The sequence below is a fragment of the Delphinus delphis genome, chromosome 6 (genome assembly GCF_949987515.2).
Source record: "Delphinus delphis chromosome 6, mDelDel1.2, whole genome shotgun sequence".
Classification (NCBI taxonomy): Eukaryota; Metazoa; Chordata; class Mammalia; order Artiodactyla; family Delphinidae; genus Delphinus; species Delphinus delphis.
This window is the reverse complement of record NC_082688.1, coordinates 21,043,403-21,056,450: the sequence shown is the minus strand read 5'-3', so window position 1 is coordinate 21,056,450 and position 13,048 is coordinate 21,043,403. Positions and strand designations below refer to the sequence as shown.

Here is a 13,048-nt window from a genome sequence, read left to right as displayed (position 1 = left end):
ACCCACAAGGTCCATACAAGTCCAACCAAACTGGACTTTTGGTTGCTTCACAATGGCCCCTACACCGGCTCTCCTGCCTGCCTTTGTGCAGGTTTTTCTTTTGCTCTGAATGTTGCTCTCCTATCTTTCCCGGCTGGAATCTCTCATCTTGAAAGCCAAGTTCAAATGATTGTTCTCCGATGGAGCCTTCACTGGTCCTTCCACGCTCATGTACTCATTCCTTCCTCACTACTGGTGTGCTATTAGCATTAGCTACTAGTGTCACCTACTCTAGACTGTCAGATTCTTGAGGACAGCGAAGTTCTCCTCCATACATGTTCATTCTTTATTTGCTCATTAAAAAAAGCTGTGGGTGTCAACTGTGTGCTAGTCACTGTGCAGACAGAGGTGAGGAGGTAGCGCTCAGTAAATACTGGTTGAACTTAATGCTACTGAAATGGGCTAGTGCCAGCTGGTAGGATTCCAGTGGGGGGACCAACTGCACTAACGAACCGATGTCCTCTCTGTCGATCTTCTGTTCTGAGTGTAACCATATTTGCCAAAACCCTTGCCTCAGTGGGCCTTAAGTGCATATAGAAGCTGAGTTTTTATTGCCAAAGTAAAGCAAAGAACTGAGACAAATAATGAGACAGCTTATAGATTGTTCAGGAAAAAAAAAAATCTGCCTTTGAAATTATTAAGTCATTTCAGTTTTTATTCCAGAGTCATACAAAGCACTATCGTCTGTATTATTTAGCAGTGGCTTTCAAAACATTTTTGCCATTTCACAGTAAAAAAAAAAAAAAAACCTTTATATCATGATTCAGGTCATATTTATTCATTCATTCATTCCTTCAATTAAGTAAGTATTAACTACCTACAATATGCCAAATACTATTCTCAGCAGAATACAGTAGTAAACAAAAAGGAAGGAGGGAACAAAAGCCCTTGCCTTCAAAGACCTTACATGCTAGTGGAGCATACAATAAACAAAATAAGTAAAACACACAGAAAAGGAAGACTCATGAACAAAACCTCCTATTATTACGTGCCATGTACTCTGATATTTTCTATTTTATATTAAAAAAAAAGCGGGTCACACCCCATTCAGCTATTAAGTTGGCCTCTCAATTCGGTAACGTGTTGAGACCTACACTTTGAAAAATACTGATCTAGACACTTTATGGAGTAGGCAGAGTGTGTTCTGTGCCCGTTATACAGATGAGACAGAGTGACACGTAAAGCTCAAGGTTAAGTGGGTTAGCCACACACACGCGCGCTCCGAGGGAAGCAACGCTGGCACGTGTCCTCAGAGCTTCTGACGGAGCCCACTGCTGCCCTCTCCATTATCCTCTGCAGTCCTCACAACTGTCGTAGTCCCTACTTCTCTTTGACTATGAAATCCTGACCTCTACCTGGAGCAGCTCTTCCCTCCCCTGCCAGGTAAAATCCCATCGATACTCCTAGGCCTGTGTAGACTGCCCGTCTCCGGGATGCGGCTCCTGTGCCACTCACTGGACGCTGGCTTCCTCACTGCTGTACCACAGTAGGATCCTCTCCACCGTGACCTCTTTAAGAGCAAGTCTTACTCTCCTTTTCCCCCCAGGGCACAGCTTTACAGAGTAGGTATTAAAAAATACACATGGAACTGAACTGAATTTGTACGTGACTCAAAGGAGAGGGGTGAAGGAAGTGCTCACTCTATTTGAAAGGCTGCGACCAGAAAAGATACCACTGGGAAAAGACCTCTTTACCGAGGTTATAAAAGTCACACATTTGGCAGAGGCTTCAACAATAAAAAACTATACAATCCAAAAAATGTATCTCCTTAGCATCGGTAGATTTAGAACGACGCCAGTAGCTCCTGGATCGCACAGAACAGAAACTTAGTCAAATCAATTCAAGGAAATGAGGATCACGATAAGAAGGGCCAAGGCTAGCTATGTGGACCTGAGGCAGGGCAGAGGCAAAGGCCCCAGGTGACCCTCAGCAGCAGAAGAAAGGGCACCTTCGCTGCAATGGTGACCATTACGATGGGGACAGCTGCCAACTCACCCAAATGAAGAAAAGCAGTCGCGGTTCTCAACAGAAAGAATCTAAATGGCGCAGCCATATCTAGAATTGTCCACTCCTTTTCATATAGTTGGGGTAAGATGGGGCTGTGTGGTTGGTACAAATATCTAAGGGAAGGAGAGAGAAGAAACTCTTCAAAAAGGGAGATGGACTTATTCTAATTATTGACCCAAACTGGAATATAAAGTTTAAATTTCAGGCTACCACCAGAGAGGATGGGGACTCAAGGCCAAGATGAGGTCAGTTATAAAAAATACTGTATCTGTGATATAGTAGAAAACTTAATTTCAGTCCTATTAAAAGTAAAAAAATGTCGGTTAGCTAAACAACCTCTAAGTTTCAGGGACCTACAACTGAATTCTCTAACCCATGGTTTTCAGACTTTATTTTGAATTAGAGACACTAATTCCGTGGGACTAGGGTCAGCTGTAGGGACTGCATATTTAAATAAGCACCCTGGATTCTGTTAAAGATGTATCACGTTGAGAAACTTACTTAACCTAATTCTTTCCCTTTTACAATAACCAAAAAGGGGCTCAACTTTAGTTAATGTTTCTAATTAGAGCAAAAATGGGCAGTAAAACTGTACAGGCACACCATTCATGCAGTGACACTAAATAAGAGCATATGCAAAATTTAAAACTACATTTCTTATTAATTGTTTTTAATAGCATTTAGTCACATAATTTGTAGTGGCATAGGTTTATAAAAGATGCTTAAGACTGGTTGGTAACTTAGTCTTATCTTGGGTTTTCCTTTAAAATTGAGAATAGGGGAACGAGTCACAAGTTAAAGGGTATTTCAGGGTGCGCTGATTATAAACTCAAAAGGTACACTGATATCAATTCTATAAACAGCAAATGTGAATGTAACTTATTTAAGCCTATTGGTTCACATTTTTAAAAAGCACCCTCATTTGTTTAAAGTTAAGTACTTTAAATGGTTCTTGAAAGTCTACTGTAGACATAATATACTCAGTCCAACTAGCTGGTGGTGGGGTGGGTTTATATGACCACATCCAATTCAGAGTCTGACTCAGAATTAAAAATCAAACTGCATTACACAAAAGTTACAGTCATGGGTAGCATAATCAGTTCCTCAGATAATACAGCTTCCAGAGCTATCATCATCCTGGTCACCCTTCTTTTTTGCTTTCACTTACACATATCTTTCTTTTGAAGAAACAAAATATGTAAAAGTTCACCAAAATTCAGCAAGTCACAGTTTGTATAGCACTGACTGATAGTAGCTTTGGCATTTGATATTACAAAGTTACTTTTGTTACAAATATTTTCTTCATTCTGGGTCAAGGCGAGGTAAAACAGGAAGAATAAGATTCCCAAATGCAGAATCTTGAGTTATGAAGTATCCAGATGAATGTGCATGTGCATGCTGGGAAAGAGTTAAAAAAAAAAGAAAAAAAAAGGCAATTCAGCTATTAAGAGTCACAATTCTTCAACCAAGGCAGTAAAATTACTTATCCTCTCTGAGTGCTTGAGACCAAATTTGTTTTAAAAATCAGTCCTTATGCTGTTAATTTTGTTTAAATACACAGGAGATGGATAATAATAAAGAATTCATATTAACAATTTGCACCAGGTACTAATTTATCATCCCCACTCTCTCCCCTGTGATTCTCTTCAGTCAATAATTGAGTCGAAGACATGAATTACTTTGTTCCTTGGAGTGGGGAGGAAAACTAGCAACAAAGGTCCCAAAGTACTCTGCTCTTGGTCAGTAACGCAGGAGAGTGAGAAAGAAGGGCAGTAGTTGGAAGGAGAAGGGGGAAAGACAGCTGATTACTGGTGATTAAGATACCAACATTTTGTAGAGAATGTTGGCATATAAATAACAGAGAATCACCAGTGACGTCCCTTGTCACTAAACAAAGGACTGTTCATAGGTTGTCTAAAGTGAGATGATCTTTAATATCCCTTCCAATCCTGAGATTCTAAGGTTTAAAAGCATAGGTAACGATGTCTAGTGCAAGGTTTCTAGGAATCTTAGTTAAATTATCCAAGATCAATGAAATACTAAAATTGGTTATCATAATAAGAACAATTTTTTTAACTGATAGATTATCATATTCCTATAGTCTTTAAACATTTCCTGCACAACAGACATGCTGACCATTAAAAACGGAATCCAAACAACAATAATAAACCGGTCAGACTATCACAGGACGTAACGGCACACGACAAATCTGAAAAACTAGATACGTGCTATTAAAGTAGCCAGTTCAGCTTTTCAGGATCATTCTGTCCATCCAAGTACCCTAAACTCTTCTGTGTGCAGCAGGCCCTTGCCAGGTGTGGCACAGAATCAATCAGGACCACGTCAACACCATGAAAGATACTTTCATTACTGCCGTATCTGGTCCTTCAAATCCTCTGGGCATGCCTGAATGTCACCAAACAACTGCAATTACGTGTGGAACGTTTTTATTGATATTGCTCCACTGAAATACAAAATAAGAATAGTGCTGGTTTCCAAGCCCCAGGAAATCTCCAATGAGACAAGAATGTCAGCCACACTTTCCTCACCTGCAAAGCCGCCTTCTGCTGGGCTGCAATATGCTGCTGCTCAGCGTGGTCCCGGAAGTCCTTGTTAAGAGCGGGTCTCGAGAGCGCAATGCTAAAACGGGAATCTTAGTTACTTGACTGTTTAGAGACTCCCTTACTTCTGAATCACATTTTTCTTTAGATATTCTAAATAGGGATTACAAAAAAGAACTTCCTGAATAAGTCTTTTTTCCTTCTCCCACTGTCTACATTAATTTATATGAAGAAAGCCTATATCATTTACTAGGGCTTCAGATTATCTCCTTTTAATTGATGATTTATGGTCCTCTGCTTTCAAACAGATTTGAGGTACTCTGGTCTATCATAAAGTTACATTTATGAAGAAAACTAAAGAGTTGAATGTTTCAAGCAGAAGGTAGAACATGCAAAGGTAGGACTGAAGGTCAGGGCTCGGGAGGGGAGAAATGGGTTGGCAAAGAATGAGGCTAGGGAGGAAGGCAGGTGCCGGGATATGTAGAGCCTTGTGAAATAAATTAAGAAATGAAGACCTTATCCTAACAGTGAAGGGAGACTCCCAAAGAGTGTTATAAGCAGAAGAGTGATTTGATCAGAATTACCACACTACAGTTCAGAAAGACCGCCACTGTGACAGACAGTGCTGGTCATCTCCCCAACAATTGTTGCTCTCCCTTCTTCCTCACTAATGGAACCCATACTTAGTTCAGTTATCGTTGATCCCATTCTTCATGGTGGGCCAGGTTATCCCCCAGGGGGTGAACTTTGATTGGTATAAGACAATAAATACCATTTCCCTTGCTGGTTTCCTGTTTAGGCAAGAGAAAGGTTCACAATTCTGGGCAGCTAGACTTCACGGGTAGTCTGCTTGAAGGCTTTGAGAACATTTTCCTCACTCTTACAAAATGGACACAGGAGAGGAACCTTTCTGGCTTTTGCCTCTATGGGGGCTCGGTGTACAGTGATGCCTAGGCTACTGCAGTCATATTTTGACCAGTAAGGAGGTGCTGACCCACGGAGAAGGGCAGAAAGGAGAGAAGAAAGGAAGCTCGATCAGTGCTGACACTGGTGTGCCGCTGCAGTGAGCCATTCTGCACTTGATCTTAGCCAAAAGGCCGAGAAGCGATAGTGAGCCATTCTGGAATCACCTTATCTTCACGCTTCTGGTTAACCTATATCCTAACGTTTAGGCCAACTTTTTGGTTTTCTGTTACTTCCAGATTAAAACATCCTAACTGACACAACTGATAAATGTATTCGAGAGAACTTAAGACTGTGGGAAATTCAGGAGGTAGTAACTGAGGCAAAAAATGAGAGTGGCCAGGACCAGGGCAGCATCAGTTGCAATAAAGAAAAATGGACAAGTCTGAGACACATTTCAAAATATAAACATAAGAGAATGACAAATGTTTAGAGATGGAAGTAAAAGGGAATAATAAACAATTAAAGTTCATATTTCTGACTCTGATTACTAGTAGATCTGTACCACTCATGGAGACAAGCAAGCCAACAATATTAAGCAGGTAGAGAGGGAGGGAAGATGAGTTCGGTGTGGGACATACTCAGTTTGAAATGCCTGGAAGACATCAAAGTGCAGATGTCCAGCAGGCAGTCTGGTGCTTGAGACAGAGGACGAGGCTGGAGATGCAAATGTATAAAAGTTATCAGCACATAAATTACAGGCTGTGAAAGTGAATGCAACTGTCCAGTGAAAAGACGTAGACTGGGAGACTGGATCTAGAACAGAACTCTGAGGAATATCAACATTCAAGAGACAGGAAGTGGGACTTCCTTGGTGGCGCAGTGGTTAAGAAGCTGCGTGCCAATGCAGGGGACACAGGTTCAAGCCCTGGTCCAGGAAGACCCCACATACTGCAGAGCAACTAAGCCCGTGTGCCACAACTACTGAGCCTGCACTCTAGAGCCCGCGAGCCACAACTCCTGAGCCTCTGTGCCACAACTACTGAAGCCTGTGCGCCTAGAGCCCGTGCTCCGCAACGAGAAGCTACCTCAATGAGAAGCCCACGCATCGCAACAAAGACCCAACACAGCCAAAAATTAATTAATTTTTAAAAAAAGAGAGAGAGGCAGTGGAGAAATGTCTGCAAAAGAAACCAAGATAGTATAACAGTGGATGAATGGAAGCCAAGGAAAGAGAGTATTTTAAGGAGGTCGCTGTATACAATGGAATACCACTCAGCCGTTAAAAAAAAGAAAGAAATCTTGCCATTGATGACAACAAATACCATGTGATCTCACTTATATATGGAATCTAAAAAACAAAACACACAAAACAAAATGAAAACAGATTCATATACACCTGAAACTAACACAACATCGTAAATCAACTATACTCCAATAAAATATTTTAAAATATATATTAACCAATAAAGAAAAGAAAACAGACTCATAGACTCATAGATAGAACAAACAGGTGGTTACCAGAGGGGAGCAGGTTGGGGGTGGGCAAAATAGGTGAAGGGGATTAAGAGGCACAAACCTTCAGTGAGAAAATAAAGAAGTCACGGGAATGTAATATACAGCACAAGGAATATGATTCATGATACCGTATTAATTTTGTGTGGAGACAATAGTTCCTAGGCACTGTGGCGATCATTTCACAATGTATGCTCATGTCAAATCACTGTGTAGTACACCTGAAGCTAACACAACTCCATTTCAATTAAAAAAAAAAAAAAAAGGGCGCAATCAGTGGTGTCAAATAATGCTAGGAAGTCTAACAAGAAAAGGACTTTGGTCCACCAGATTTAGCCACAAGGAGGTTGCAAGCGACCTAGGCTCAAACCTGTTCTTTGGGTTGGAGGTGGGGAGGCGCGGAAGTCAGATTGTAGTGGGTTGGGGAGTAAATAAGTGAGAAAGCAGAGATGAGTATGTACAGACAACTCCTTTAAGAGGTCTGGCTGACTCTGCACATCTAAAAATATAAATTAGCTCTAGCTTTCACGAGAGTCCTTTCCTGTATCCCTGAATTCACCAGGAACAGTCCCCTGAAGAAACAGAAGAATATTTTATACTATATTATATATTATACTTTTACTAGAAATCAATCTAACAAGCAAATAAAATAACAGAAACAGATTAAAAAAAAGAGAGGGGAAAGTTAGGGTGGTGGCTGAATGGGATAACAGATGTCAGGGAAGAGATTTAAGATGGCAGAAACGGAATACAATAAAGATCATTAAGCTACCGCAACTTTACCTATTTTGCATAATGCTTAAAAAGTGGGACATTAACAATAATTTCAGTAACAAAACAACTACACAAAACTCTTTTCTTTTTTTGAAAGTAGGCTGTAGGGAAATTTTAAGTCTGATTAGAATTAAAATATTTAAAATCTAAGCAATTAAATAATCTAACTTTTCAAGTCTAACTAGGAAATAAAACATGTTAAATTCCAATGTTAAAGAAACAAACCATTGCCAACCAATTTCAGTTATATTGTCCAAGATATTTTTTATATCACTGAATATAAAAACCACATTATTCTTCAATACCTAGCTCCAGGATGATTTGTTGAAGATTGGTTCTGCATTAGTAATTTTCTTTTTTCTTTGTCCAGTTCTGCCAAGATTGCAACTCTATTTTTGTTTTGAAAACCTAAAAAAAGAGAGAGTGTTGGGGACGAGAAAGAGAAATAAAATGTTTTAGAGCTGTTTTATAAACCTAGGCTACCTAGAAACCCAGAAAGCAAAATTCTGTTCTCTAACATGACAACGAACCCACTAGTAAGCAGTTTCCCTAGATGGTTACTATCTCCCTACTGCCTATTTTCCAGCAACTTTAATAGGATAATACGCAGATAAAGGCAAAGGATAATACTGACTGAGGACTTTTTTAAGACTTAGTTCTAAAGAATTTTAATCATCAAAGTATGGGTAACTGCATTTGTTTTATAACAAAATCTCTGCAGCCCCAAATGCTACAGGGACCAATCTCTATCCTGCTGGATCTCTGGCAGTGAAGATTTGCTTAGTTCTCAGTTTTAGGCCTCTCTGTGAATGCCTCCTTCACGAGGGGAAAGCATTAGATACACTCAGGTCACAACAGCATTTTTCTCAACTGCTTTCATTCAGAGATGTAATGAAATGCTTTCATTCAGAGACACACAGTCTTTCAAGGAACAAGTCAGAGAATTGCAACTGACTAGAAAGCAATTCTGAGAGAGAAATGGAGCATAACTGACAGGGTACAAACAGATAGGTCCCTTATCAATTTTGAGCTTCAATTTTAACGTCAGATCTAGAGCAGAGGTTCTAAGTCCTGGCCCAGGAGCAGCATCCAACTATGTTTTTAAAATCTGAATTAAATGCCAACATGTAAACACTGTATACAAAATTCTCAGATTACTTGCTTCTCTTGAAACATCTCAAGGTCTGGCACAGGGGTCTGGATGCCTCCATGGCAACAATTATGTAGAACAAAGAAACAGTTGTCCCTTTTAGCTGGGCACTCTCCAGCTTGTTACAGTCCTTATCAGATTTGTTTATACCTGTAGGCATTTAAGTTTCTGATCCCTAATTTAGAAGAAAACAAATGGAAAGGTTAAAGGATTAGGAAAAAAACTACAGAGGCAAAAAAAGGCCAGGGGACTAGAACCACTGGGTTAGCATCACTGCGCTAGAAGAAAGAATGAATGGGGAAGGAGGGAGCTTTCAAGCAGAGCAGAAGTAAGCACTCCTAAGGGTACTCACATGAGGGATTATAAGCACTTTATATTGATCATAAAGGGGAATTGGGTGGTAGGATGCATATTTCCTCCTCTCCTGGGGAGAGGAGTTAGGTCAGGGACAGCGCAGGACGTACAAGAACAGGAGCATTCACTGAGATCCACACTGAGATCGGGCTGAACCAGAAGCAGCTGAGGCTTGCGGCACTTTCCCCTAAACCTGCTCTTAAATCTGGCAACAGTAAACTGACTCGGGCCAGGCCAGAAATGGGCAAAACCTGTCTCTGCCACAGCCGTTTTAGGAATTTATCATCTCCATTTTCCTTCTCTGCCCCCTCATGCTTATGCCATCAACCTGTCGTCAAATTCTAGTAATAGCAGACTCCTTTCTGGAACAGATAATTCACACTAACACATTCTGGTACTTCTGAGGAGATGATTTTGCAAGCCTTCCAGGTGATCCTTCATCTATTCTAATCCTAATTCTAATCTTCCTTCCTGCGGACCTCTTAGTTAATCTTTCAGGGAAGAAACTATAAGGCCTTTACATGCCACATGTCATTACAGGCTCCACCCAACCTCATAGACAGGACTGCCTCAGGAGAAGTCTTCTACCTAAGGAAGGATTTAATACAGAACTCCCAAGAATGTACGATACTTATGCCTGTGAGCGCTAATGCTATGGTAAAGGGTGCCATGTGTAAAAATAATTGAAACTTTGTCGAAATACTGTTAAAGAAACACCATTACCAAAGTAATATAGAATGTCAAGTCCAAACAACCTAATAAGTATGATGTCCTAACATCTTGTAGTTTTTTAAAAAAATAATACCCATAAATTGAAAGAAAAATATTTTATTTCATTTTAAAATAACCACTAATGCAGTGTGTGTACCTGGGCACTGTATAACTTTGCAAACCTGGGAATCAGTTCAGACACTACCATCCTCATTCCCTGTTCCACACAGTACTTGTTTTTTATCAAAGCAATTGCCAAAAACCCACTTCACAAAAATATGACATCGTCAAAAGTAATGTAGCACACTGGTAAGTCACACTTATTAAATTGCCTATATTTCACCATTTTCTACCTACAGAAACAATAATTTCATATGATTCACTAACTTTTAAAAAAAATCACGTCTTTCTTGGCTTGATCAGTAACAGCCTCCTTTAAAAAAATTTCATGCATGTCTGACAATCGGAGCACAGGTAGCTATAGTGAACTCCCTGTTACCATGGAAATTAAGTGTGAAAATTAGTAACTATAGGCTCTAAATTAATATTAATACACTAGTTTCTTTGTCCATGATCTTTGCCCACTAAGGAGAGCTATGTTATTCTCAATCTATTTCACTACTCATGGTGAGCCTGTTACCCAAATAAATCAGTCAGTATTATATGGATCAGATGGGAAGTATAGAATTTGGGTATTATTGATTTTATATAATAGAAACTTCCCTAAAAGTAATGTAATACAAATTAAGGTACGATAATTATGGAAGGATAAGTATACTGTAATGTGTTATTTAGAGGAATGCAAAAGTGAGTGCTCTGTAAAGTGAAGAATGCTTCCCAGCTTGAGGTTGGCCAGGCAACAACTGGAACATTAAAAAGAGAATAATAATTATAACTAAATGGAACAAACTGAATCCATGATAAACCATGAATTCATAAAAAGATACAAAAAAGAAAGTTAGGGAATTCCCTGGGAGTCCAGTGGTTAGGACTCTGCACTTTCACTGCTAAGGGGCCAGATTCAATCCCCGGTCGGGGAACTAAGATCTCACAACCCGTGTGGTGCGGCCAAAAAAAAAAAAGTTAAAGTATATAAAAAGATTGTAAAGAAAGGTAAAATAATAGTCATTATGCTAATAATTAGGTTAGTGTTAACATTTAGATGTTTTGTTTCTCCTATTAAGTTTATGTCTGTTTATAAGGCATAGCTGTTTACTTTTTTGTTTAGTTACAGGAGGAAGGGGTAGATATAGGGAACTGTGGATAAGCCAAATAGTCCCAGAAAAAGCAAGTTATATACCAAGAACAGGAGGGTCAGATCAGAGCAGGTCTTCACACACACACACACACACACACCATTTGAAAGGAAACGCAGTGGTAGATGAGCACCCATGGTCACACACAATGACCACGGAGAAACCCTGAGCTCTAACTGGATGAATTAGCGGAATATCCTAAAGAGAGCTAATGGTACAGACCTGATCCCTGATTTCCTGGGAGATGAAACGTCCATAATTCCTGGCAGGAATACTACCAGAAAAGGGCAATTCATAATGACAACAGAACAATGGGTTATAAAATGCTAATCACATTTAAAAAAAAAAAAAGAAGAAGAAGAATATTTCATTCAGGGAGTAACCCCAGGTTGCAAGAAACTAAAAATCTATGAGAAAAGGCATGAGTTAAAAAAAAAAAAAAAATCTCATTAACTTGGCAAGTTTAGTTACAGAAGTGACCAAGTGCACACCAATGCAACTTTTAAATCATCTTTAAAGGCATAAGCAAATCTTATGATTTACCTAAGAATTAAATCCATCAACAAACCCTAAACCTTGACTAACCTGAAATTTTGTTTTGTTTTGGTAGTGGTAAGACAACCATAACCCTAGGAAGGTATAAAAAAATTACTAAAATCCTGGGAAAGTACAGAAATAAGAATCTGGGAAGATTATTATAATCCAAGGAAGATTAAAAAAACAAAGTACTACAGAGAGAGTAAATGAATTAATTAAACCCATGGGTTAGTATTTTAAAATAGGTTTAATTTTAAGTATAGTAAGTTTGTTTGTGTTTTTCGGGGGGGTACGCGGGCCTCCCACTGTTGCGTCCTCTCCCGCTGCGGAGCACAGGCTCAGCGGCCATGGCCCATGGGCCCAGCCACTCCACGGCACGTGGGATCCTCCTGGACCAGGGCACGAACCCCCATCCCCTGCATCGGCAGGCGGACTCTCAACCACTGTGCCACCAGGGAAGCCCTAAGTATAGTAAGTTTTGCCATCACTATATAAAGTGAAGTATTATAGAAGTCAAATTAATTGTAATTTAAACTGTTATTAAAGAGAATTTAACTAAATAAGCTTGTAATCAATTCTAAATGCTTAAAACATTTTATTTTGGAGCTGAGTTTATAAGTAGGTTTAAAAACTGAGCATTAATTATGAGCAGTGATGAGGATTTTTCTCCATGCACAAAATCCCCTTAGACATTAAAGAACTTGTTAAAATAGTTAAATAAGCGGTCATTAGACAGGGGTAGCTCATAGCCTTCCTTCCCTGGTAAAGGATAATGCCTCTCTCTGTATCTCAATGCCCCACGCTCCCACCCAGAAGCCTGAGTTTTATCCTTATAATACCTCCTTCTTCCTACCCACATCCAACCAATCACCTAGTCCAATCAATTTTATATCCTTGATGTCTCTAAAACATCTTCCCCTCTCAACTCCTATTCCACAGTCTAACCAGGCAAGGTTATCTCCTGCATAACATTCAAGAACTTAACGTCTACATGTAGGCAGCTGAGAGCCACAAAAACTATTTTACAGAGAAAGGGTATGGTCAGGTCTACTAGGCTTTTACTTTCTGAGCTTGTCTTATGCCCTGAAGCCTATGCTTCCCTCTTGAGCGTTCAAAAATAATCTAGTACTAATTTACATGTCAGTTTTGTACAAAACATTTACTGTATTATAGAAATATATAAAAGTCAACAGATAGCAGTTAGGTAATAATAATAGCTTATTTCACATTTGAAACATAAG

General features: G+C 39.5%; 1 protein-coding gene across 2 annotated transcripts in view; it reads right to left on the bottom strand.

The window, feature by feature from the left end:
- Positions 1-667: 667 nt before the first annotated feature.
- Positions 668-13,048, bottom strand: part of INIP (INTS3 and NABP interacting protein) — a 29,918-nt gene continuing 17,537 nt past the window's right edge. For both annotated transcript variants that reach the window (XM_060014318.1, XM_060014317.1), the window contains 3 exons: positions 8,105-8,207; positions 4,596-4,686; positions 668-3,444 (listed from right to left, as the gene is read on the bottom strand). In XM_060014318.1, the coding sequence (XP_059870301.1) occupies positions 3,349-3,444; positions 4,596-4,686; positions 8,105-8,142 (225 nt within the window). In that variant the 5' untranslated portion in view covers positions 8,143-8,207 and the 3' untranslated portion in view covers positions 668-3,348. The remainder of the gene's footprint in view (positions 3,445-4,595; positions 4,687-8,104; positions 8,208-13,048) is intronic.